The following is a 27,874-nucleotide window of genomic DNA, read 5'->3' as shown; positions in this document are numbered from 1 at the left end:
TACATTCTGTCTCACCTGGTAGTGCTTTTTGTGGCTGCTTCATCAGGCAGCTTCCCCTGATTTGGGGCATGTCCTTTAGAGCAACTGTTACCCAGGTTTTCCCTTAAGGCTCATGACCCCACTGCCCAAAGGAAGAAGGTTAATCCTAGCCCTGCCTTCCCACTGCTGCTGGTACCAAGAGCCCGTCCCAAAGGAACTGCCTTCCACGTGGGGTGATCATCTTCAGCAAACAAAAGCTAACTCCAGGCTGTGTGGGCCCCGTCCTTCCATGCCACCCTGAGGCCTAGCTCAGGATCCCCAAAACTTGCTGGGCTTTCAAGAACTGTCTATTGACCAATGGAACAGTTGGCGAAGGGTGCCTGGCTTGGACACCCTATGTCATAGGAAGTGTAGAAGAAATTTTAGTTAGTTAACTGCAAGCCTGCAGATCGTTGGCTGATTCTGCTACCTCCGATCTACCACCGTGTCTCGTTTGTGAGAGGACAGTCCATGTAAAGAGGACAAAAATGAAAACAAAACAATTGTGAGCGTGTATGGAGCTTATGATCCCAAACCCTGGTTTTAACTATTTCCTGTTAAAACAGATGAAAAAACAAGAGCAAGCCAACAACGACAAGAAAAACAAAACCAAGGAGGTTCAGAGATAATTGTCTACCCAGGGCCCACATCTAGTACCTTGCTAATTGCAAAGGAAGAAAATGTCTTCTCCCTCCTAGTGAGGAAGAGAATAAAGTAATCATCTTATCCAGCTGTCAGTAGAGCTATGCTGGAGGAGACAGGCTGTTTAGCTGTTTCCCTAAATGGGGGCAGAAGCCGAGCAAATAGATCCCAACAGCGCAGCAAAGGCACCTCTGTAAAACAGAGCCCCAAGGTCAGAGGACAGGCTACTGATAGCCCCAACAGAGAACACTGGGACGTCCTGACAAGACCAGAGCTTTCTGCACGAAGAGAGTAATGCTTTCTGCATCTCATCCTATGCAGACCGTCAGGACCTAAACCACACAGAGGGATCTGTATCTGCACCTCCACCATCCCAAGTCACAATTAGACCTCCATAATCACACCAGGCACGAGGAATGATCACACACCTTTTGTAGCTTGTTGCCTAAAAGGAACCTCAGTCCAAGTCTTAAAAATAAATACTGAGAACCTCAGAGCAGGAGACTGTATTTACCAGTCCAGCATGTACCCTCCTTTCAACAGCACCTCATTTTTTTGGGAAAAATTAAAATAGTTTATATTTAATTTTAAATTTTAAAATGATGTCAAATGAAAGAGAGTTTAGGGTTTATAAATTAATTAATTTTTGATCTTTCCTCATTGGATTTGGCTATAGAAAGAGACTGCAGTTATCTAAATGTACAGATTCTTAAAATTAGGTGCTAGATATGTTTTGGACACACACACAAACATACACACACACACAACTTTTTTTTTTTTTTTTTTTTGGACAATGTCTTCAAAGTACTTGCAAAGAAAAATGCATAGATCAGGACCATGGTGAGGGCCCAGTGCTCTGGTTGTCTACAATGGCGTTCGTGATAAGATTAAGCAAAAACCTAAACCTTGGCCTGGGGAAAGGATGGGGGGAGAGGTATGAGAAGAAGACAGCAGATAAGCCCTGCTTGTGCACGTAATTAAGAAGCCGCCCCTCATCTGGAGCATGGGCTCTGTCCAACCTAAAGAAGAGCATCTCATTTTTAATTTGGGGAACCACCCCTCCCCAATCAGATGTAGTCTTGGGACCTTTAACCATGGTTCCCTGCCCAAACTAGGCCAACCAGAGCTTTCCAATCTTAAATGAAGGGATGCTAAGTTCACGGTGGGAACTGATTGATCCTGATGGTGAAACCCTGTAAGGACTTTCATTGAATTGCTGCCTGCTGGATCCTAGGGCTGCTCGTCTAGCTAATCTCTGTCTTTTCCGGGATCTTCAGCTTTCCTCTGAATGCCGTAAGATACTCTAACCTCCCAAAAAGAAAACTCCTTTTCTGCTGAAGTCAGCAAGAACCAGTTTCTGTTGCCTATACCCAAAGAATCCTAACTGTAGCATTTGTTTACTTTAACTTTAGCTTCTCATTGAATTCTCACAATAACCCAGTATGCAGGTTTTATCACCACTATTTTGTTTTTCTCCTCCTTCCTTTCTTCCTGGAAGAGGACTTATACAGCTTCTTAAGTAAGCAATTCCATAATTGCCCACTTCTCACAAATTACACTGCTTCTTCCTTGTGTCTCTCCCCAACACCCTCACTCCTCTGCATTTTATCCATCCATTACTGCAGGGCTTGGTGGCCTTTGGCCATTTTTAAGTAAGCCAATCTTTCTTTGACCTGATTCTTCCTATCCTAGGTGGTTCTCTGCTCTTACAGAGAAATGCAGGCACTGAACAGCACTTTCCTCTATTCAGATCAAATCAGATTTGCCTGTTTCCACTTGGTAATGACGATTCTGAACAGAAGGCACCAAGAGACGAGAGGATGAAGGCAAAAGTCAGCTACACCCTTTGGGGATGAAGGCGGAATAGAGGGAGAATGAGTCCAGGCAAAGAAATGGTTCTTAATTTTGCCTTGTAGAGGGGAGGTAGTCTAGCTTTGATGTGCAAAGTGAGTCCCACCTCTTTCCTGAACACCCCTGGTAAATAATGCATCATGGCCCTAGAACATATGCTGCTGGGATGGACCCTCCCATAACAACAATCAAGTTGACACATCCTGGCCACACCCAAGGGTGTTGCCCCAGCTAGCCTATGTTGCTAGCCCTCCACTTTGAGTAGAGCCCAACACATTAAGCCTCCATCTGTTACACACATAAGTACTGGGAGGATTCTACCAGTTCCAGAGCTTGCTAAGGCATAAGATGCCACAGAGGGACTTTGTCAGATATGGAAAGGACCGGAACTCAGGGTGGCAGCAGCAGTTCCCCTGCCTCCCAAATCTTTCCACACTCCTAACTACTCTACTCCACACTCCTGTTGCCCTAACTACTCTAATGGGTACATTTAACAATGTGAATTATCAACTTGCTTTTAGGAGCATTCCCTCTAAAATGCTTGTAGCCTTCATGATTGTTTTATACCTCTATTATTTTATTGAACAGAGTTCCTGCCAAAAGAGCATTTCACGGGGACGATGCTCCTCCGTCATCCAGCTTCTGTTTATCGGCTACTGGCTCCTTGGATGGTTCTGATTGGTCAAAGTCTCAGATAAGCTCCAGGAGAGGAAGAATCACATTTTCTTGCTCATCCTTTTAACCACAGCACCTAGCAGAGCGCCTGGACCATAACAGGGCTCAAATAATTGTTAGTTGAGCAAATATGTTGGGATAGGAGCTTTCCTAGATCTGTTCTATATACTAGCTGGCATTTGCCTTTGAGGTCAGTGGCTAAGGCCATAAAACCTCTCACAAGATGGGCATGCATCTATCTCTGAACATGTGTCCTTACTGAGAAGGTATAGTGGGGGAGATAAGATTGTTTTTACTGACAAGTGGTACCCACATTTGGAGCAGCCCCTGTGGTTTTGGGGGTGGGAGCAGGTCACTGTTTCCCAATACCAGTAACAGACGTGGAGGTACAGAATCAAGTTTCCATGGGTTTCACGTTGCGTGAGCCTCTAAAGATTGTTTTTTAATAAAAAGAGCCACCGGACTTGGCCAGTTAGAAAGTTTCCTGCTTTATTTTCAGTGTATGATGGCAGCATCAGTGGGATGAACCCCAGATCTACTGGGAACCAGTGTGCACGACTCTGTAAAGACTTCTATGAGAATGGATGACATAGCTGGAAGACAGAAAACACGGCGCAACTTAGTCTTGGCTGGTTGTGTTTGTCCTTTACATTCAGAATCTACCCAGGAAGCATTCACCCAATCAAATGTGAGGTTAAGCAGAAAGAATCTTCAGGAATTATAATTAGGAAAGTCAGAATTCAGAATTCTTTTTCTTTAATGAAGAAAGAATATTTGAGAATGAAAGTCTGTCTGAATATGACTTTATTTTTTAAGGTACACAGTTCATCTCCCACCTACCTTTCTATTCTTGTTTTCAGAACAATAGCTGGAACATTATGATAAGCGTGTGGAAGGGGAAAGAGACAGCAGAAAAGTGCGGCGGGGGGGGGGGGGGATAGGGGGGAGGGAGACAGCCTTCACTCCATTAGTATTATCAGGAGATTGATTTAACATGCACCCAAGTCTCTCTAAATAGAGCTTCAAGTTTAAAAAGGACTGAAGATGTGACTTACAAGAATCCAAAGCAGAGGCAAAGAGAGAAGCACCCACATCCACACACACCAAGACCCCTCTCATTGGAAAGGGATACCTGGCACTTTACATTACACAATACAGCATCTAATGACACTTGCTTTTGGTATCTGCCCCTTGGTACTAAATTTCAGAAGTAGTCAAGGGGTCATTTTTCTAAAGTATTAGGGCAATCTCACTTTTTTTTCTTCCCCCAAAAGTTTAATGCTAATCAAAGCAGAATGCCTAATCAGTCCAAGATGGCCTGTCAACTTGAATTATCTGTTTGTCTTCCTATTTACTCTGTCTGTCTGTCTACAGTTCTTCATATCTCTGTGAAGATCAGTTATTGGGGCCTGTGTTTCCTTCTGACTAGAATGGCTACCAGATGATCCTTCCTGGTGATATGTTGATGATTTGCTAATTTATGGCTTTTAAAATCTAGGAATCTGAAAACCTTGCTGAGAGTTCAGGCTGGGAATCACGTGGACCCCGCGAGGAGAGGGCTGAATGGCTTACTTGTCAAGGGATCCAAGTTTGTATAAAATGCAAAGCTTCAGTGACATTTCAACCAGAGGGATGTCTGTGATGCAGAAATCATAAATGGCATCTTATAGGGACCATGCCTCCCAGGAGCAGCACAGGCCATGGAGGAGGGGGAGGGAGTGTGGCCCGAGCTCCACGTGTATGGGAGAGGAAAGGACATGGGGCTCAGCCCGTGAATTAACCCCACGTCCTCTTCCCAAGCACTGGGGTCAGGCCTTCTCAGAAAGAGTAGAGAAAGAAGTGTTATTGTAGGGAGACTGTGACCTCTGGGAACCAAGTGGGGAGGTTTACACAAGCTCTGAGTTTGAACTCCCCGACCACTTTGGTGGCCAAATAATGTAACATAGAGCTCAAGACAGATGTGGTGTCTTTGGAGATTTTTATGGGTGTGTAGAAATACATTTATCCCCGGTGTCTGGCGTGTTGCAAGCACTCAATAAACACACGTGGACTACATGAAAATGAAGGCAAGACTCACGTGAGTTCTCTTTGGGGGGCAGGAAATGGACTATGGGGTAGATTAAAGGAGCCTTTGTAAAGAAATAATCCCTGTTCTGGTGCAGCAGACTGTTTAAGATTCCAATTCTTTTTTTAAACAATGGTCTAGAACCAGGTGGGCAAAACCTGAGTGGTGGAGAAAATGGAATTTCCTGTTGATACAAGACAGCCAGGCAGGAGGGAATAGAATGTGGTCTCAGAAAAGAACAAAGGATGCGGAGGGAGATGAAGGGCTTATTTCTGATCAGAGGAAAGACACACAATTAAATGACCTGATAATCAGGAAGCAGGGAAGGGAAGCAGGATGTCCTCTCCTGGGAAGTCCGCGGATAACACTACTGCAGGCCAACTCGGGCCTGAGAGAGAAATGATATTTTAAGACTTAGTTTCTTGGAGGCAGAACTACAGACCAATGGTTTCAGGAGGGGTTCCCGTAATACGAATTTTAAAACCTAGGGTGTTAGCTCCCCTTCGCCTAGGCGGCAACAAAAGCTGGGGTAGGTAGTTGTTGAACAGGTTGTAACAGCCCTTCCTCTGCGGTGTCACCTCTCCGGACCACTTTCTCCCTGTAAATAATCCGTTTTGCTCTATAACAGCATCTTAGGTCTTTTTCGTTTTTGCCACACGTATTAAAATCTGTACTTGGCACTTCCTTTAGTCCTACCCTTGCCATTGTCTGTCAATGCCATTGCCATTGCCCCCCGGAAACGGTAACCTCCAGGTGACAGGTGCCGTGTGTCACTTGCTCACCACTGAATCCCTGGCACCCAACACCACCCAGCAACCTGCCCGACACGTGGTACTGGCTGAATGTCTGCAGCCACAACGAGTGGACCAGTGAAGGTGATAACAGGAGTGGATAGTGCAGCAGGTAACTGGTGCTCTCTGTTCTTTCTTGAAATTTTGTTCTAAATTATTGAATGCTTTGTAAAATATGAGCACTGACATTGAGGCACGTAATAAAGCACTCTGGTTCATTTTTAAATGGAAAAGCATGATAAAGTCTGCCCACCTCTACAGCTTTAAGGCTGCGTCGTACGACCCTGAGGCCACACCTGAGGTTGAAGATAGACCGCCCAAACCCCCTCCTGGAGGACTCAGCCTCCTGAGGGGTAAAAGCTGAGGTTCCCACTCAAAGCTATGAAATGAAGCCAGGGAGTGTATGTATCTCGCCCAGGACTTTCCAGGAGGGACACCTGCTACTCTAGTTCTCACTGACAGTTAAGAAACCACCATCAAAGAAATGCCCTGAGCTGTGCAGACCAGCTGGGGAAGTGAAGGACCCAGGTAGATACGTCTGCCTGGGCAGAGAATGCTCTTCTCCAGATGATAAGCAGGTAGGCTCTGCCCAGGAGGGAGCCCAAGCCTGGTAGATCACTACAATCCACCATGGTTGGTCCCCTAGGAAATGACCTCCCCAGGAAGGGGAGGGAGGAACTTGTTGAAACCCACAAATAAGGCACAAATTTCATTTTGGTCAATGACCTGTCTGTCCATCCTGGAGAGCCCCTCATTGTTAGACATGTTCAAGAGGTAAATACACTTCCAGTCTAACCAAATGAGAAAAATCAGGAAGAAATGGTTTTGTCCTGTCTCCACCTTTTTGTCCTTGGCGCTGAGGCCAGGCTCCTTAGAGGCACTAGGTGAGCAGAAGTGGGAGAGAATCCCAGATCAACACTTTACTAGCTGTGCGATGTCAGGCAAGTCACTGCAAATGGAGATGATCGTAATACCTTCCTCACATGGTTGCCACGAGGATGGGGAAGGATGCAAGCGTTTGTAGATATAATTTGTAGTAATTATTACTGTCAGAGAAGGCAGTCCCAGGGCTTGGGGTATATCGATTCATGTTCTCATTCCCAGAAGTATGTGGCACTCCTCTGTCTATATAAGGAGGAGGTCTAAGAGAAGCCACGGCATTTACATTTCACTGTTTTGCTCTAAAACAGAATCTTAGGTCGTTTTTGTTTTTGCCACACAGCTTTCGTGAACTAGAGCTAGAGCCGGGTTAGTCTGTGACAACTATTCCGCTACCAGAAGAGGGCGCAGATTCCTCAGCCCGCTGGGGGACCTTCCTCCTAGTAAGTTACATTCAGCTTCCCATCCCCCTTTCCCTACTCCTTGTCCGCAACTGTCCATCTCTCTCTCTGTGTCCTCCTAGCATTTGGCTACCAGGAATCAGTAGAATAATCCAAACCCACCCATCCTCCCCTCTCCCAAACACCTGGCCTGGGATTCCCTCAGTTTCGGGCCCCAGGAGCCCGTCATGGGAAGTACAATGTCTGGATGGCTCCCCAGCCCAGCTGCCTCTGACAAGGGAGTTAGGGCAGATGGATTCCTCTCTCTGGCCGATTATTTTCCATGGCCCTTGGCCACGTGACCTCAGACCATGATCTTGTCGGTTCTCATACACGAACCAGGAGTGGGCTGAGTCACAAGCAGAGAAGAAACCTCTGGGGGAAACAGCAGGGGCTGTGGGAAGAAGAAGAGCAAGCTGGGACCCCAAAGGCCATGGGAGCCTCACCCCTCCACTCCCCCACCTCTGAGCAGCTTGGAGCTTACAGGAAGGGAAGGAGGCGGAGGCAGTGGCCTCGAGAGGCAGGCTGGGCTGCAGGAGAGCTACTCTTCTGAGTAAGATCTGAGGTCTCAGCCCGAGAGACTCACTGTGCCCAAGACCTCCGACTCAGAGAGACTGCCTGCCTGGACACTGATTGGACCTTCGGTTATCAACACCCAAGTCCCTATCTCAAGAGCCCCCCTACCTCATAATGGATAAACTAGAGAAGGACTCACACGCATCTCCCCACATCTACTGTTGGCCCTGGGTGTCTTGTGGGAGGTCAGGTGAGGAATGTTGGTGAGAACATTGGCGTGAGCCTCTGTGGGCCCTGGATGCCGTGTTGCTGGCGAGGACACTCTGGGGATGCTACGTGAAGTGTTTACGTTATGTCAAACACATAGCTTAGAACTGAAAATGAGGTGCCAACGAAATCTTCATATTCTCCAATATCCTGAAACTGGGTGTAGCGTGAACAAAACCCCGAGGTTCTCTACCTAAATTTTTTTTTACTTTAAATAATCTTTGAATTTCCAAGTCGTGTGTCTCCTCAGCTTTGGGTTACACGTTACCTTGAGTTCTCTGACAAGTTAATGCATTGTTAGAGAGGTTATTTCTGAGCAAAATGTGCACATGTAAACAAATCCCTTAACTATGTATACGTTTTAATTACTTTCTGGGCATCCATCTGATGAAATCTCAGGGAGAAAAGATACAAGTACGTGTGTCCATGGGTACAGCACATATATTTATGCATACACAAAAACACGGGGCAAAGTGCGCTATTTTAAGAGTCTGAACTCTATCTTTCAAAAAAGTTTAGCTGCTTTCCTTTTGCAAATGCATTTAATTTTATCTGGAAACTTTTTGACGTTAGAAATAGAACAACTGTAGTTTCTCATTATGTTTGCTGCCAGAATCCATGCTTGGTTGCTCAACTAAAGACCTTATATTGCTAATTACTACCACATGCCCATATCCCAAGCGAAAGAAAACTTATTGATTCTGACAGCCCATTCTCTCAACACTGAATTCCAAATGAAAACTCAAATTTTGGCCAAACATAACATTTCATCAATCTTGTTCTACTGACTGGAAAAACAACATCAAACAAAGGGTGCTAATGGCCCTTTATTACCGTTCCTTTCCCAGGCTTATATTTTCTGATGAAAGATCTAAGTGACCAAAGGGCTTCTTTAAACTACTTAGTAATTAGCTTTTGAACCAGGAAACAATGCGTAAAGTAAAGTGAACAGTCCTGGTGCTGATGACAGAATGTACTTTCTGTCCGCAGGGTCGGAGGACCTCGGAGACCCAGAGTGAACATTAAAAGCAAAGTGTGTGCGTTTTCATAAAGGGAGAAGAAAAAAGAGAGAGAGAGAGAGAGAGAACCAGGCTAAAACCGGTGATAAAAGATGCTGATGGAGCCAGAACAAAAGCTGCGGGAAGTCTGTGATCTCAAGCCGTCAGCACGCGGCGGGGGGGGGGTTTGAGTGGAGCTGCCAAGGCCAAGGGACAACCGGATGGGACTGGAGTGGGTGAGCGACCGTGGGTCTCAGGGCCTCCTCTGGGTCATCCGTCAACAAAAGGCACCAGCCAGCAGGCCCACCCACACTGGACTATGGCAGCTATTTTGGAGAAAAACCAAAATGTACGTGGAGTGAGAGTCAGGAAATATGTTCAACGTTGACGTCAAGGCAATTGATTTTATTGACTTCTTCAGGGGCAGTGAGTGAGAGTGGAAGGCTGGCTGAGACAGTGGGGTGGGGAGGCCATAAAGGCAACCTGAGCCCTCGGAATGCCTTCTGCTTTATGGAGACCTGTCCGCACCTTCGAGGCAAAACGAACAGAGAAGCTGTTTGTTCTCTTGGCACAGAAAAAATGAACAATGGAAATCTCTGGACTTATTTGGTCTTTTGGATCCAACCAATGGCCCAGAAATCGGAACAGCTTGGTTCTCATCTCATCCAGGGCTGTTATAATAATAGGAGGAGGAGGGCTCCCTCAGAGGGAAGGTGGGGAAACGTGCTGCCTCCACGGAAAAGACGCCCACTGGCCTCCTCCTGCCCACTGGCCTCCGTGCCTCTGAAAGGAAACGGGTGTCCTGTGGGTAGTTCCAGAAAATGAGTCCTTTTTTCCATCTCCTCATTTTCTGAATGGAGGACTGGACACCTGAGCTCGGAATGCAGTGAGATCACTGATGGGAGAGGAGGTTGGCTCCTTCCAATGTGACCATCAGGCGATGGATGGAAATGCGATGCTACCGCTTTTATTTTTCTCTTAAAAAACAAAATAGGCTATTCAAGAGTTCATTTTAAAATGTATGAAATCTAAAAAAAAAAAAACCAAATCCTAGTTCTGTGATAGGAACTTCTGTGACTGGGAAGGAGAATGATAATTAAAATATCCTGCATCTTTTTCAAATTCTTTTCCCAATTAGGTTGTTACAGAATATTGAGCAGAGTTCCCTGTGCTATACAGTAGGTCCTTGTTGGTTATCCATTTTAAATATAGCAGTGTGTACATGTCAATCCCAAATGCCTTAACTATCCCTCCTCCCACCGCACCCTTCCCCTCTGTTAACCATAAGTTCGTTCTCTAAGTCTGTGAGTCTGTTTCTGTTTTGTAAATAAGTTGAAAAAGAATAGATACATGTATATGTATAACTGAATCACTTTGTTGTACACCGGAAACTAACACAACATTGTTTATCAACTGTACCCCAATATGAAATAAAAAGTTAAAAAAAAAAATCCTGCATCTTGATCTGGGGTGTAGTTCCTGGGTTTGTACATGGGTACAAATTCTTGAGCTGTACATTAAAGATGTGTATATCTTACTGCATGGAAGTTAAAATGAAAGCAAAAACTCAAAAGCAAACAAAGCTGAGTGCCCAAGAAAAAGCTTTAAAAAGAAAACGGTACAGGGACTTCCCTGGTGGTGCAGTGGTTAAGAATCTGCCTGCCAATGCAGGGGACACGGGTTCGAGCCCTGGTCCGGGAAGATTCCCACATGCCGTGGAGCAACTTAGCCTGTGCACCACAACTACTGAGCCTGCGCGCCACAACTACTGAGCCCACATGCCACAACTACGGAAGCCCGCCTGCCTAAAGCCCGTGCTCCACAAGAAGAGAAGCCACCACAATGAGAAGCCTGCGCACTGCAACGAAGAATAGCCCCCACTCGCCGCAACTAGAGAAAGCCCGCACGCAGCAACGAAGACCCAACGCAGCCAAAAATAAATAAATAAATAAATACATTTATTAAAATAAGAAAGAAAGAAAAATCAAAGAAAACAGTACAGAATGGTTGCTTCCGCCCTGCCTGCCTCCAACCTTCTCCTCTCCAGACGGGAGGACAGAGCAGTCACGGCCCTGCATCTACTTAGGAGTAAAACTTCCAGTTGACAGCGGACCCACACATTGACACTGATATTGACAAAATGATGCGAGCACAAACCCAAACAGTCCCCGATAAGAAAGCATTCATGAATGGGAAGTCAAACAACAGATGCATCAGGAAGAGCGTGCCGTGCCCTGACGTACCATAAATATAGTATTTCTTGCCAAGAAGGAATTTCAACTGAGTAATCAGTCCCTTTGAGGACAAGCTCGGTGCCTCCTACCTAGAGACTGGTTCCCCGCTGGCCACAGTGCCAAGGTGACCTTGATCTTGCCCTCCTTAGGACTTCCCTGTGGGAGTAGGAGCCCATGTTATGGCTGCACAAAAACCCCACAGGATGGCATCAGTTTCATCTGAGAGACTGGAATGTAATCACTCACCTAGTTAATATAAAGAATGAGTGAGCTGGGTTTACGTGTTAGGGATCAGAACAGAAAATATGACCCCAGTTACACATGGACCCCTTCCAGGATAAATCTATCGTGTCTCTTGGAAAGATGGGTGGGGAAGAGAGTTGTGAAAGGGAACAGGCCTCAGGAGTTGGTCCACGTGTGATAACTTCGTGGGGTAACTCTGACATCACACCCCACACGGAATGTGGCCCTTCGGGGGGGTGGGGAGGGGCAGGATTCAGGTGTCTCCGCCACAGGGGCTCTGAAAGTCACTCAACCACATCTTTTTTTAATGCAACTGACTTACTTTCTGCCTCCATGTTTGTTAAAAGTCCCGCCGAATTTATTCCGATTCAGGATGAGAGCAGCAATTTCGGGCACGTAGCGGGCAAACATTGCCTACATGCATGAAACAAAGAAACAAGAGCCAAAAAAAAAAAAAAAAAAATGGCATGCAGAGAGGATTCTACCGCAGTGGAAGCAACAAAACCTCTTGGCATACTTACTTTCTTCCACTAACCGCACTATAGGAGCCCCCGTATTTCTTGCGGTTTCCTATTAACTCTATGATTTCAGGGACGTAGCTGGCAAACATGGCCTGAGGAAAAGATAGGAGACAGAAGAGAGACTAAAAAGACAGGCCAAAGAAAGGGGGTGACCTTTTCAGAAGTGGGGGGTACTAAGATCTGAAAACACAAAAGGGCTAGAACTGCAAAGGTACATATTGATATGTTAGATTGTAAAAACAAAAAATAAAAGCACAGAAAGGGCAAGCTCCTGAAAATACACAGGACAAAACAAACATTAGCCAACCTAGACAACTAAAAAAAAAAAAAAAAAATCCCAGTCAAGAAAAATGTAAAGGAGACAGGAATAAATAAATTGACATCTAGCTCTTCTTCCTGAATAGAAATAAGGGAATGCATGCTGGAAAAATCACACACACACACACACAATTTCAAGAGAAGGCCTTTCTTTCTAATTAAAGTTCACATGAGAATCTATGCCTTTATGAATGATTAAAGACAATAAACACCAAAAGAAGATTTAAAAATATATAAACTTTTCCATTAAAAAAAAAATCACTAAAAAGCACAAAAGGTAAATTTAAGAAATCACATAGGAAAGGATAGCAAGGAGAAACACAAATCTGCCATGTTTTGTCCAACAAACATTGTGCTTGTGGCTGGATAAAGGGGTCTCACCTGCAGGGACCTCGCGGGTGCTGTGAGAACACTATGCTAATGTACACACCACATGTACATTTATATACATTTTTCAAATGTATATGCCATATGCATACAAAACAGAGATGTGTATGCATTAAATAAATGCATGTGCGGTGTACATATGTGAAAGCTGTGTGTGAATTTAGGGTTTTAATCACTTACCTCACACACAGCAAAACTCTAAACGTCAAAGGAGCTACTTTGCTAGACAAAATGCAGCCACCACCGATGAGTTGCCAGAAATCCCCCTTGAAAAGCACAATACGTCATAAACCACCGTGATGATCTGCATAGACCAGAAAAGCAAATAGTGCAGCTTTCTGACTTACAGAGTGGGAGGGAAAATACCGTGTCAGGGAGTTGGTTGGCTGTTTACGAAAGAAACCGTACTCAGCTCACGTGGTGATGTCCATTCAGAGGAGACCAGTGGGCTCTCCTTCCTCCGGGGTGGGGACACTCCTCTTTAGAGCAAGGCCCCAGCCACAGTGTTTGTTGGAAGTTCAGGGAGGGGGAAGGGGGCGGGGAGCTCTTGAAACCGCAAACTGTCTACAGAGTATCAACAGTATCTACCCGGTCAGGTGACAGCAGTGTCCTTGCAGAATATCAGATGCTGAATTACATTACAAAGGCACAGACACTCTCACTTGATAAGTGAACATCACTTTCTTAAGACAATTAGGTTTGCTCCGGGCTAAATGGCTGTCCCTCACAAGGACACCATGCCTGGGTCTCAGGGTAACAAATTCAATACACCAAAGAAATATGCAGAACAGTCACCATGGCGTTTGGATTGACTTCACCGGATTGTAACACTAAGGCAGTCACTTGCCTCTAGCGCAGAAACACAGTCTCAAATACACAGCTTTCAGAAAATGGATAACAGAAAATATTAATGACTACAAAAATCAACATTGTAAGAAAGAGTTTTTACCAGTCCCCCGAGGATGAAGAAGACCATGAAGAGACGCCCGAGCGTGGTTTTTGCATAAACATCCCCGTAACCAACAGTGGACATGGTCACCATGAGCAAATAGACACACTCCCAGTAGGTAAGGGCCTGGTTGTTTTGGAAATTTTCCCATGGATCCCCTGAATTCTCCACCTAAAGCAAGCGGACAGGGGAGAGAAAGGAAGAACGTTACATGCGTAATAAACAAGAAACACAGAAGCTCCAGCATCTAGGTTGCTTCTGGATGCACGGCATCCTCAGCCCGGGGAGTTTGCTGGCCTGAGCTGAGCTCTGTAAGTAACGCTCACAACCTCTGAGCAGGTAGTGGAGAAAGTGGAGTGAAAACCACATTGACACACCTGCCCAGCTGATTGGGGCAGATAAGGGAAGGAACTGAGGAACTTATCCAGAGCCCATTTTCTTCTCATTGTTAAAAAGATCTGAGGCCAGCTGAATTTTAGGGCATTGCCTCTAGCCACATGAGGCCAGAGGCAATGCACTAAAGAGCCAAAGAGGCCCGCCCTGGCCCTTCTCTTGAGTTCCTGCTCAGTCCCAAAGAAATTCTGGACCCTCCCACAGGGGACCTCCTCCTTTCATTGTTTTGACCAGGTAGCTGCCCGAGGGACCTTGCTCCTTCAGATCATATGAACGAACCCCAAAAAGCATCTCTTCCAGTCTGACTAGGCTTTCCTTGCTCTGCAGAAGATCAGTGACGGCTCTGCCCTGCAAACTGCAGAAATATCCCTTGGAAGCACAAAAAGTGAGCTCATGAGAACTATCTCCATTTGTACCTAGGGCCAGCAAGCTTAGTCTGTAAAGGGCCAGATGGTCAATATTTTTGGCTTTGTGGACCACAGGGTTTCCTGCTCTCTGTAGGGACAACTCAACTCTGCAGGGGCAGCAGGATATCAGGCAGAGGCAACAGGTGTGGAGAGCTTCTGCCCCAGGGTTGCAGTTGGCCCATCTCTGCGTTAGGTTCACAAACACTTGCTATCCTCCCATCATCTATGATCTGCCGACAAAGCTGTGAGGCAGGCAGGGGAGACACTTTAGAGGAGAGAGGTCCAGCCCTACAATCCACTGGATGGCCAACGCCTGTGACCTGCCAGCGTGGTCCCCTGTGGATGGGCAACCCCAGGCCCCCTCACCCCCTGGGCCTCCAACTCTGCCTCTGCAGAAAGTAAGTTTCCAACACCTGGCCTCTTTCACACATCAATGCTTGTCCTCAATGTGCCCTTTTCATGGAGGTTTCCTGGTGAAGCAGAAGGTACTTCACACAATAGTAAGGTGAGGTCACTGCTTATTGAAAACAGCCAATGAACCCTCCATATCTGTGATTTTTGGCACTTGGCAGAATTAGTGATTATCTAAGGGTGATTTCAGCCAAGAATCCCATCAGCATAAAGGAGTGGGTGGGAAACCATCAGATCTAGTGACCGAGTGATTGACGGGCAGTCTTCCTTTGGATGATAATTACAAAAATCCCAGTGGGAGGGAGGGGTAACAATGCTTCCCTCCACCCCTTATGCAGACAGAGGGTCAGCAAGAGAAAGGCACCTTTACCCAAAGCTTCCAAGTTAGATGAGGCTCCTTCTAGCTTTAAAGGTTTGTGTTTGTTTGAAACACACTTCCCACAATAGCTATGCTCCCTAGAAAGCAGGCAGAAATCTGCCCTGGGAAGGTGAGAACAGCTTGACAATAATATAAGGCTTTGGGGTCGTTAATTTAAAAGAATTAACATTTTTGAGACACGAAATAACTTGACAAGCAATCAGCCCAAAGAATCGAAGAGGGCTTTTTGTAAGGGGGAAGTGGAGGGAAATTGACGAATCTGAATTTGTTGTTTACTAAGAGATGGGGGCCAGACTTGCAACCTGGTCGCCAACCTTTTCTGGTGATTGCTGAGGAAGCACTGCCATCTTGTGGTTGGCTGGGGTTATTGCGGACAGAAGGAAAAAAAAAAAAAGCAATGAAAGCCCCCATAGCAATACAGGTGAGCTGAAAACCGCAGGTGAAGGGTGTGATCGTGGCTCACCATCTGGAACTAGTTTGGGGTAAAAGGATTGGAAATCTAGACAACTGTGCAGTTGCTTCTCGTTTGTTTTGCATTCTACAGCTGGGCTGAAGTTTGTCTCCCAGGTAATAAAATGACTCAGAGAGGGCCTTGTTCCAGAAACGCCAGCACTGAAGCGTCTTCAAGGATACTTACCAAATGGATGAAGCCGGCTGCTGTTAGCCATGTGCTGATAAATATGGAGAGCAGATTCACCAGCTTGATGGAATTACTGTGCAAAAGACACAAGCAAAATCCCCAAGTTACAGAAGAAGACTCACTTGGGGCTGCCTCCAGGGGAACAGAGCCTCTTTAGTGCCCACTCCCACGCCCAACCCCCCAGAGCCACCACAAGGGAAGGATCTGAAAGGTGGCATAAGTAGCTCAGGCCAGAGCCTATAGGAAGATGACTTCTGAGTTACTGAAAGTGGTCCCTAAATTAAGCCCTCTGACGGTTTAAATTTTTTTCTTAATTTTTATTTTGAAAATCTGTAAATCTACAGAAATAGTGAAAGAAGAATATAATGAACACTTGGATGCCCTTCACCTAGATTAACCAGTTAACATTTTGCCACATCAGTTTTTCATCTCTACACATTTTCTCTTCTTTTTTTTTTTTTCCTTTTTCTGGCTGAACCATTTTACAAGCACATTGTAGACATCATGACACAACCCCCTGAATACTTCAGCACTGAACACCTAAGGAGGACACTGTGCAAGACAATCATAATACAATTGTCCTGCCTAAGGAAACTGGCACGGATTCAGTAATGTCATCTAATAGGCACTCCTAATCTAGATATCTCCAGTTGCTCCGAAATTAGGTTTACTGATGCTTTCATGTTTTCACCCTGATTCAGGAAGTAATCAAGGTTCATGCGCTGCATTTGATTATTATGTGGTTTTAATCTAGGGGTCAGGAAACTTTTCTAATAAAGGGACAGATAGTAAATATTCAGGCTTTGCTGGGTCATAAAGTCTCTGTTGCAACTACTCAATTCTGCTGCTGGAGCAGAAAAGCACCTTGGGAAACCTGTAAAGGAATAGGTGTGGCAGTGTTCCAGGAAAACTTTATTCACAAAGACAGGCAGTGGGCTGATTGGCCTAAGTAGTAATGGCTACTCAGTTTGCCATTCTCTGCTTTATTCTCCTTTAATTTGTAAGTAACACACCCCCACCCCACAACCAATACACACATCCTTTTAAATCTGTTTTTAGTGCCAATTTAATTTTCTGTGCACCCAGGCCAGCTGTCATCCAGAATGTCCCATATTCTGGATATGGCTGACTGTTCCCGCCTGATTAGATCCTGTTTCAATACGTCTTTTGAGAAGACCCGCCTGGGACGGCATCACATCGGGAAATTCCAACTCAACTGCACCAGGTCCAGTCACCTGGTGAAGGTGGAAACGCCAGATGGCACCACTGAGAGGTGCCCATTTCCCTTTGTAATTAATATGCCATCTGGGGAGTGGGACTCTGGGACCATATGAATATCCTATTCCCCAACGACCTTATACCTAAACATTTCAGCATCCACCAGTGTTCCTCGAGAAAGATCGATTGGCACTCACGAGATGCTTAGCTCCCTTATGGTAGGGGCCTTGTCGGCAGGGACCCTGGGAGCAGTGAGTCCCTGGTGTACAGCAGGGCCTCTAAGAATCTGCACTGAGTGAGCTGGTCTCCCCTCTGTACTCGTCCCATCTGCCTTCACCCCGTTCACTCCTACTGGGTGTACAGCTCCTCAACCACTGTTGTCAGCAGGTCGCTGCCCCGTCCAAAGGCTGCTGTTGAGTAAAATATTATGTCCAAACTCCCACCTTCAACACCCTCTGAAGTTTCAGGTCCTCCTACCACGATTCTTTCTACACAAACCTTGCAACTTCCATCACAGCCAAACTTACTCACCAAGTCTTTGTTTATGCTATTACTCAGCTCAAAAAGCCCTCCCCATCTCTCCAAATATTTCCCTTTCTTCAAAGCCTGGTTCAGTCCCTACATCTTCCTTAAAGTGGTTCTACCCACGGGCAATACAAAGTGACCTACGTCTCCTTCACCTCCAGCTATTCATTGGTAACCCATCCCGCTGTCTTAAGGCATCGTTTCAGATTTCTATTCGACTCTTGTGTTCCCACCTGCGTGTCGTGCAGAAAAGAACTCTCTCTCTTTCAGTCTCCCCAGAGGGGCCTAACACTGCCCACAGCGTGGTTCAGCCCATCATCCTGGATGGATTGATCTCCGGCCCCTCCCACCTCTTTCTCAAGGTAAACCAATGGTTTAAATTCTAAGAGTTTAAGATCACAGTGATAAGAATGGCTGACACAGTTCTTTCACAGGGCTTACCATGTGCACCGCCATTTTAAGTCCTTCACGTATATTAACTCATCAAATCTTCATAATGACTCTATGAGGCGGTCCCAAGGTTAAGAAACTGACCCAAGTTCAACGCAGTAAGCAGCAGAGCTGAGACTTGAACCCAGGCAGTTTGGCTCCAGAGTCTGCCCTCTTGGCCACTACAGTGTAGAACACAGTCACAGCCTGGGATCCACCAGAAAGTCTTCCTTGTTGTGAAAGTGAAGCTGTGCCTTCCCCACACCCCGTGTAGAGGATATGAAGAGGGCCAGAGGGTACTGCCCCAGGGAGGATAGAGGCTATCACCATATCCTGTCCCCAACTAGTTTCTCAAGAGGAAGCCAAAATTAAGCAAAACCTCCCTGCCTCTGCCTTTTGAGCCCTCTGAGGTGCATAAACCTTGGAGAGAGAGAGAGACTGATGAGGGACAGGTAGCCAGTGGCAAAGGGAGAGATCTCAGAGAAGCCTGTGTTGTTCATCTTCTCAGAGGATAATTAAGTGCCAAGGTGATTCACTTACACAGTCCTGGATCCTTGGAGACTGAACAAAGCAGTGTCCCACCAATAACCACGTGGAGCCCTCTTGAGAGATCACAACTATGGGAGTCTCCGAGCCTCATGGTGCTTTGGAAAAACGACCTTATATGGTGATTATTAATCTCTTGATTGTCACAGTGATATTAATAGTACTTAAGGGAGCTCTCTGTTGTGTAGAGAACATTTAATCATCGTTGCTGAAAGAGTCCCTATTAAGCACTGAAATCTGATTATTTTTTATGGCATCTGCATCATTACAGATGCCCAGTATTAGGAATTTGCTTTTCAAATGAAACTTTCTGACCAGGCAATCATCTACAAGCTCTGTGCAAGAGATACAAGATTAACTCTTGGTGGACTTTCTCCATATTCTGAAACTTGAACCTCACCAAGCTGAAGAGGGCTCCTTGGCAAGAGGGAAGGGGTTGCAGGACAGGGTTGTGGGCTCTGCATGGCAAGAGGCCACTGGAGATAGTCATAGACTTCAGGGCCAAGCCCAGGGGTCTGGACCAAAGGGCAAGTTCCCAATGGTTAGAATGATTGGAACTATTCAGGTTCTAGCCCCCTCATGATAAGGGATAGATTGTGACGTTAGCATGAGAACCTAACTTCACTTTCGTGTTTTCCATTATCATTTCTGGGCCCCTGCCCCATGAGTTCTCACTAGCCATTAGAGTAATCTGTATCAGTGAATACAGTGAATCATCGTCTCTGGGCAGGCACAGAGACTTTTCTGTTCTTATAGATCAGAGACCTTTTTTAGGACTCCGTAGATATTGGGAGAGAGCGTCTGTCTCTGTAGATACTGGAAGAATGAATGTCTGTCTTTCTCCAAGATGACAGCTGAAAACCCAGAACAGCTGGGGGCCATCTCTGCTCTCAGTGTATTTAACAAGACATGTATGGGTTGAGACTGAAAATATCATCTCTTTCCAAAAAGCAATACGAATTCATCTCCGTTCTACTTGACCAGTATTTTCCTCTTTGTTTCTGGCTGAGAATAGAGACAGGTGTCAATGCCCTTATTTTGTTTTATTGTTACCTTTGCTGGACAGATGTGCAATCCCCTCAAAGTCAACTGCACTGTACCCCACAGGGATGAATGGCCTGAACGATAAGACACAGAGTGAAGCAAAATCAAGTTCTGTCAATTCTAACCCTTAAATATCTCTCGACCCTCTCCCTCTTCTCCGAACGCCAGTCCCTAGTACCACCTGCCTGGACAACCGCCTCCTGACTAATCTCATGGTCTATGGCTTAGATGTTTTAGACCCACTCTCTATACAATTGGTGGAATCGTGGATCTTTCTAAAATGTAAATCTGACCACGTTCCTCTCCTGCCCGAACCCCTCAAGAACTCCTCCTTGCTCTCCGAGTCAAATCCATGACATCTGAGAGCCTTTACGACGTGGCCTCTGCCTGCAGTCTCTATACTGATTACTCTTTTCAAGAACTTTAACCTTGCAGCCGTTTCTGAGGTAATATATGTAATACAGTGATTTCAGTTTCCAAAATGTCAAAAAAAAAAAAATTGTGTTGTTTAGGTAAATGATGGTACATACATAGAGTGGAATGCTATGTGGGAAATGGAAGTGACACGGTAGAATATTAGTGAGGTTATCTCAACCATCGATGGTGTTGAGGAAACTGTGCTTTATCCTTTTCTATATTGTTGAAATGTTTACACTGCATTTTAATAATTAGAGGAAACAGTAAGGCAACTACCTTTTAAAAAAAAAAAAAAAAAGCACTAGGTGCTCCATGTCCCCATCATAAGTATCTATATCTCCATCATCAGCATTAAATGAGGTATGGAATGACCGCCTTTAGACAGAGCTGCTTCCTTTGCTCTGACTGTATGAGTCGGCTTGCCAGTTTGCTGGGCAACTGAGGAACTGCCAAAAGCTCAGACAATGGCACAAGGTCTCCCAGTGGCCCCTTCAATATGCCATTTATAGGACATGGAGCCTTTGAGGCCCTTCTGTTGGCTGGCAGTTTGGGGAATGACCCTGATGCTGTCCCGTTACTGTGACTTTCTGTTTTCTCTGTCATCCTGTTCACTCTGTCATCTTTTTCCTGACCTCTTCATCCTTTCTGTCTCCCTCTTTCCCCATCCCTCTTTCTCTTTCTCTCCACACCACCCACCCCCCCCCCCGCCCCATATATTTTTCTGCCCTGTTTCTTCCCACTTTGGGCCAGGAGAGGCAGCCGAAAAACGGAACATGAAACCACAATTTCATATCATTATTTTAAATAGCATTTCAATGTCTCCACCGCTACCCAATACCCCAGGTTGCTGGGGACTGGCCGCTAGAGAAAGTCATACAAAACCCCCGGAAAGGTGATGGCAGGGCTCCACCCACCCGCCTGGAAGGTCCCTGTGAAAGCAGCGAAGTACAGAGGCGTTACCAGAAAATCCCTCAAGGTACGAAGCCCTACAAGGACCAAGGCTTCTGCTTCTCTGCGGCAGAGCCTGCGGGATCTGTGCCTGGGGCTCACGGAAGGAAGGAGCCGCGATCAGCCAGGCAGCTGGAGAGGGAATGGGCTCAGAGAGCTATTCTAGACCTCCCGAGTTCTTACAATCACATGAAGGTTCAGTCTGTGCCTGGTGACCTGGCCTCTCCCTGCCGCCCTAATCTCATCTTTCTCTTTTCCTACCACGGAAACCCCAGTCTCCAAGATCACAGAATTACTCAACGTTCCCCCAAAGGCCATGTTCTCTCACTTAACGTGTTTTCCTGCAGCTTCCTTGATAGGAAGTCGCCCCACTCACCCTCCCTCTCACATGCCTAATCTCCAGCACCACCAGAATGACACCTGGCTTTCTACAAGGCTTACCGAAGACACCCCCTTTGCCTTGAAAAGATCCTTGACTGTCTCACACTCACGCCGAGCCCCACTTAATCACTCTCCTCCATGCCTCCCAAGCCCTGGGTGTACCTGTACCAACCACACTAGGGGTCAGTCCTCCCCCAGGGAGCTCTCTGAAAGTAGGACTCAATCCTGGCACCCATCTCGCTGCTGCACAAATGGGTGCTCAATTCAGACTTGAAGTCACCCTGATGCTGTCCCTGATTGTGGCAGGAACTGGGACAATCCAAGTGTGTGGTTGTGATGGAAACCACCCTCCCATAACACAAGGAGTTTAATTCTGTGGGAAGTGGGGTGCTTGGGGAAATGCTGTTTGGGGCTTAGGATGGCAGACGTCCCAGTAGCCTGCCGCCCCGTGACTCTCCCAATGTAGAGTCACCTCTTTCCCTCACTCGCTGCTTCAGATTTCCCCCCCTCTGCACTGGGAGAATGAACCCCCATAATTGTAGAGTCATCAGGTGGAATGTTTCCCCAGGGAGGCTAGTGCTATTTCCTGCATCCAGAGGAAAGGAGTCTTCTCCAAGGAATGGGAAGTTGGCGGGTCTCTTGGCAAAAGCCTAGGAAGAGATAGTTTACTCAGATGGCTTATCGTTCTCCCAAGTCCAGGAAGGATCCACGTGGAGTACGAGGAAGGTGAGAATACAGTTCTCTCCATGTTATTCCTCAGAGTAATGGTACCTTCTTAAGATGCTGGCGTCGGAGAATTAAAAGCCCCCTAAACAAGCAAACTCGAAACAGGGAGAGAGAGGCACTATACCATGTTAGACAGTGTGGATGACGCCACTTAACACCGTCCCCACAAGTATCTCTTAAATACAGCTCCTGTGATTGCCACTGGGTCCTCACCAAGTCTACCTGTAAAAGTACAGTGCAGTGGAGCAAATGTGATATAGGCAAAACTTGAGGACTGCTACCTTTGTTGACCATTTTAATTTCAAGAGGAATATGAGTCCCTCGCATAGAAAAGCCATAAAAACGTAGAAATGAAGGTTACTGTCACTCAGAAGAAATACGAAGAATAACAATATTCATTCCATATTAATAATAGTACACACTATTAAATGAAGCACCAACAAATTCTGACCCCAGGATAATGAAAGTAAAGGGTGTTGGGACACCCTGTAGAAGATTTCCATGGCATTCGACGCTCATTTTCTTTTTAACTTGACTAATAGGAAGTGAATTTATTCCCCCATTCACGCAGATGGAATAGTTAGCGAGGGGAAACCAATTTGAAATGAAAACAAACTAAAATAAAACAAAACACACTAAGACCCAAAGAGGAAAGCCTGTCACATTTGTTGGATGTGACATATTCAGGAAGCTGAGTCCCAGCCTCAGTTACTGAGAAAACAATGCTGAATCCAAGCTCCCCCAAAATGCAGGTGTATTAATTACAAATCACAAACATAGAGATGTCCTGTTTTTCATCATTTATCAAACACATTAAGGCCAACCAAAGAGGAAATGGAACATTAGCAGTGAGCTTCTCAAAGTGTAATTTCCTATGAGAGAAATTTATGACCTGTACTTATTCTCCATTAAAGGACGTCCAACCTCTTTTATTAGTTTATTCATCAAGGCAGCCCTGGTTTCCGGCCAGCCCTGAGAACCTGCAGGTCCTCAGGAAAGGGGTCTCTGGGGGATTTTTTTCTCCTGGTCCAGTAGTGTTTTCCAGATCATAATACAGTTAACAGAAGTAGTCATGGTGCATTCGGCGGGAGGTTTTTAGATATTCCCCAGAAGGCAATTCACAGAGCAAGCCCCAGGGGCTACATGGGCTATAAAGTGAACATCTAGAATGTACTTTGAAATGAAATGATTTTCTGTTTGCCGTATGAGGTCTGTGATTGCCTCTCAAAGAGCATTGCTTCCATTGCTTTTATGGCCAGGTTCAATTTCTTATTTAGTGAGGTAATAAAGGGGTGATTTAAAACCTGGGAGCAAGGACTTCCCAATCAATGAGCAGACCTATCCCTCACCCACTGTGCACCTCTCCCCATGGAGCTGCGGCCGGTGTCCAAGCAACCCCACAAGGTCCCCCCAAAACTGTCTCTACTTCCCCCCATACACAGCTGTTTCTTTCTCTTTACCATAGAGTCCCCGCCCTGCAGAAGACCCTACCTCGAGGCCTTCCCTGGGTTTCTGTGTTAGATCACTCCCTCTGTGCATAAAAGAACTCTAACTTCATCGTGATGAAAGTACACACACCTGATATTTACAACGTGGCACTGGGGACCAGAACGAGAAAAAAAATATGAGAAAGAACATCTTACCTTGTTTTCAGGATATTCAGAAACTGCAAAATTTCTGAAAACTGGATCAGCCTGAGAGCTCTTAAAAATCTCAAACCTGGAAAGAGAAATGAAATAGAGATGCATTATTTTCAAGGTGTGGTTTTAATGTCCACACACTGCTGTTGGATTTATAGCTGCCAAGGTTAATGGGATATGAAATTCCTGCAGAAGAATGAACCATCCCGTACCTTGGATGTAGTTCTTCATCCTGATCCTTGGCTGGTTTAATCTCAGCTGGTAACCTGACTTTTTCATGAAAGGGGCCCTGTATGGAGCTGCTGCAGAGGATATTCTGGTGGGCAGAGCCCAGTTTACGGAGCTTTCTCGTGTGTCCATCTCTGATTTAAAGCACGATTTCTAAGTTACATGGTTGTCTGAGAGGATTCTGTCTCTGAAAAATACTGGGAATAGCTCAGGGTAACCCTTGTGCTAAGAGCAGGTTAGGAACAAATCAGATAACCTCACCTCTTCGGTGGATTTTCTTTTTTTTTTTTTTTTCAATCTTTATCTGCAGTTCTGATAAAATGAAGAGTATAGCCCACTGTGTTATCTGTTTCCTACGAGGTTCTATATTTTTCTTCCAATCAAAAAAAAAAATCAAATCATTAAGATATCACACCCCATATACTTCAGGATTCAAAACTTATATAATTCTACTTCTACTGAGTGTCAAGATACATGCTTCTCCATTCTAAATCAGCAACCTCTCTTGAATGGAGAAGAAGAGCCAGTGTTTCTATGTAGCAGGAGAGAGAGGGAAATGGGGAAGGAAGACACAATTGAGGGTTCAAGAAAATACAAATTATTGTTGTGTTTTAATAGCCATGGGTAAAATGTATTTCTGTTGAGATCAAATTTGTGAGTCAAAAACAATCTGAATGACTCATGGGGCTTTGAATCTTGGCAGTTGTGCAAGAGAACTGTTTACAAAATACTTTATTACAGCTTTGAGACACTTTCAATATCACCCCCACTCCCAAGGGGATTCAAAGCATTTTATTAAGCTTCCGCATGTGCCATGTGTGGAGCTGAGCACAGAGTGGGCTAAGTTGTAGACGGGCAGCTCGATGTCCATGGGTGAGAGTTTATTCGGCCCAGTATGTGAGGCAGTAAAGCGGGGAGGCGTGCAGAGTGGTGGGAAGAAGCGGTGGTGATTCTCTCGAGACCCCAGGGTGAATCAAGGAAAGGAGACAGACCGGAAGTTTTCCCCTAAACAGCTCCATATTGCGCTCAGTTAGATTACTCCTTGTTCAAGCATAAGGTGACAAGGAAAAGCTAACTTAAAGCCCACAGAAGGAAAAACCCCACTGCTCAAGAGGGACAAAAGGACATGGCTCAAAAGGAAAATTTCTCGTCTAAAAGGATTTACCTTCATGGACAGAAGATTTTTTTCAGAAAACACCCGCCTTCTGTTCTGAATGATATTCATATTACTTTTATTCAACAAGAAAGCGCTGAGATGAGAAGGGATGTGGATGAAATAAAAGTCTCAGGAGCCAAAAACCCAGTCCTAACCGAGCTGATGAAAGGTTGACCTCACACCACTCACAACGGGATGTAGAGGACAGAATGGAGAGGTCATCTCACAAGGCAGAGAAAAGATGAAACTTAAGAAAACAGAAATGGAGTAGAGATCACAGAGATCCAACCTATGAATAAAATGTGTTCCAAAGGGAAGCGCAAACAACACGTAGATCATAAGTAGCGGCCAGGACATCACAGGATTGAACTTTCTGGATATGAAAAGAATGACTCGAGATTAAAAGGCAAAATGAACGATCAGCTCTGAGAGACTGACGCCAAGAAGTCTCTTATTGTTCTTCCCTTCAAATTTCAAGTATTAAAATAAATGAAGAAGTAAAAATCAAAAAGTGTCAGGGTGGGGAGAGGGTTACCATTAAGGCAACTAAGATCTCATTACGTAACAGTAAGTGTTAAGCAACGACTGGGTAACATGCAGAATTTTAAAACAAGGAGAGTCTGACCCAAGATTTTTATACCCTGTCAAGTAGTTGTTCAACAGTGTAAGGGCAACAAAAAATACTTTCAAATATCCAAGTTCTCAGAAAATATACTGTTTGAACAAAACATTTGCAAAGAAGTTCATTAAGTCTTACTAAATCAGAGTGGGGGGTGGTGCAGGCTGGAAAGTGAATTGTTAATAAACTCTCCTGTTGGTCCGAAGCATCCAGCCCAACCTGGATGGCTGATCTGACTGCAGCGTCACTGTCACATATTGCTGGGAGGTAAAATAACACATTTAGAAGCTCGAGGTAGAAAAACACTGGCAGTTAGTACTGAAACCAGTCACGGATATAAGGATGCTTTAGTAACATATTAGCCGCTAATAGTTTCATACTGAAAAATTGTGTGTGTGTGTATGTGTGTGTGTGAGTGAGAGAGAGAGAGAGAGTGTGTGTGTGTACTTTCATTTATGGAAACAAAAATTGAATACAAATGGCCCACGCTTTGAATGGGATTTCTTTCTTTTTATCGTGAAGAAATGCCTTTTGCATCCCGTATTATTGGTTTGTCGTTTGTCATATTTTAAAGCGACTCACAAAAATAAGATAGAATAAAAGCTTTTCTTTTAATTGAGGTGTATGAAAATAAAGGTAGGAAAAAAAAAAAAGAATGCCGCAGTCACAAGGTCCTATCCTCTCGCTAGAGGTAAACTGTAGATCTAGGTCTGAGCTCTTTCCCAAGGAAAGCAAACAGGGAGGCACTCTAAGATTAACAAAGGAGGAAAATAAGCTGGTTCTTAGGAGAAGAGGTTATCCCAGGAGGGGGACTCAAGAGAAATGTCTCCCTGCCAAAGGGGCCTGGGGTGATGCAGAAGCAACATTCTCAAGGGCTGAACAATGGTGGGCTTTGTTTATTTGACTGCTTTGTGCTGGTCATTGTCACGGCACTGAGTTTCACTAATGCAAATGAGAAACAAAATTCTACATAGGGCTAAAAAAAAATCAGTCTACATGTTCTCCTCAGATCAAGCCAGACACTTTGGAGAAACGCTTGGTCTGAAGTGTCTATCCTTCAGGCCACAGCTCACAGCAGCTCCCCAACTGCTTTCTCCCCTGCGCCACTTGTGGTCTATCCTCAGCACAGCAACCAGAGTGAGCCTGTTACCAGGTAAAATGGATCATGACGTTCCTCTGCTCAAAATCCTCCAACGCCCACATTCCACACAAAGTAGAAGTCAAAATCCTTCAAGAACCTAAAGCAAGGCCAGCCCTCATTCTTTTTGGACCTGCTGGCCTCTTCCCCCCACTCATACTACTTCGCCTCTGATCTGGCTGTCTTCCTCAGTGATTCTTGACTGCGTACGGATGCTCCTGCCTCAGGGCCTTTGCACATGCTCTTCTCTCTGCCTGGAATGCTCCTTCCCAAATGGCCACATGGTGCCCTCGCTCACCTCCTTCAGGTGTTTAATCAACATAACTTTCTCAGGGAGATCTCTCCTGGCTACTCTGTCTAAAAGTGCAACTCCCCCCTCAGCCCCACCCACTCCCCAAAACTCTTTATTCCGCTTGCCTGCTTTACTTTTCTCCCCAGCATGAAGCACCAGCATCTTACTTATTTATGTAGTTTACTTTCTGTCTCCTTATCCATAGCACCAGCTCTAGGAGGGGAGGGATTGATGTCTGTTGTGTTCATGGCTGTATTCCATGTACCTAAAATAGTGCCTTGCGTAAGGTGGATACTCAGTAACTACTTGCTTGAATTGAACTGAATGAATCAGACTTCTGAGAATTAGATGGCAGAGAGCTAAAGGTTAGAGGCTCTGCATTTGGAACTCTGAGGCTACACATTGTTTACTAAAGGGAAAAGCCATGACCTCTGAAAGTTCACCTGACAGAGGCCTGGGCTGACACTCTTAGGAAATATGAAGAAGCCTAACCAGGAAAGAGCCTTGACCAATGGTCACGCTGCTATACTCAGAGAGGTCCTG

At 45.4% G+C, this 27,874-nt stretch overlaps 1 protein-coding gene across 12 annotated transcripts in view; it reads right to left on the bottom strand.

The window, feature by feature from the left end:
- The window catches only part of KCNMA1 (potassium calcium-activated channel subfamily M alpha 1), a 751,659-nt gene that overhangs the window by 217,369 nt on the left and 506,416 nt on the right, over positions 1-27,874 (bottom strand). For all 12 annotated transcript variants that reach the window (XM_057531254.1, XM_057531255.1, XM_007166550.2 and 9 more), the window contains exons 6-9: positions 23,902-23,977; positions 16,022-16,097; positions 13,795-13,965; positions 12,141-12,232 (exon numbers count right to left, since the gene is read on the bottom strand). In XM_057531254.1, the coding sequence (XP_057387237.1) occupies positions 12,141-12,232; positions 13,795-13,965; positions 16,022-16,097; positions 23,902-23,977 (415 nt within the window). The remainder of the gene's footprint in view (positions 1-12,140; positions 12,233-13,794; positions 13,966-16,021; positions 16,098-23,901; positions 23,978-27,874) is intronic.

The sequence above is a fragment of the Balaenoptera acutorostrata genome, chromosome 16 (assembly GCF_949987535.1).
Source record: "Balaenoptera acutorostrata chromosome 16, mBalAcu1.1, whole genome shotgun sequence".
NCBI lineage: Eukaryota > Metazoa > Chordata > Mammalia > Artiodactyla > Balaenopteridae > Balaenoptera > Balaenoptera acutorostrata.
Note: the sequence above shows the minus strand (reverse complement) of the source record. Positions and strands in the feature narration are given on the sequence as shown.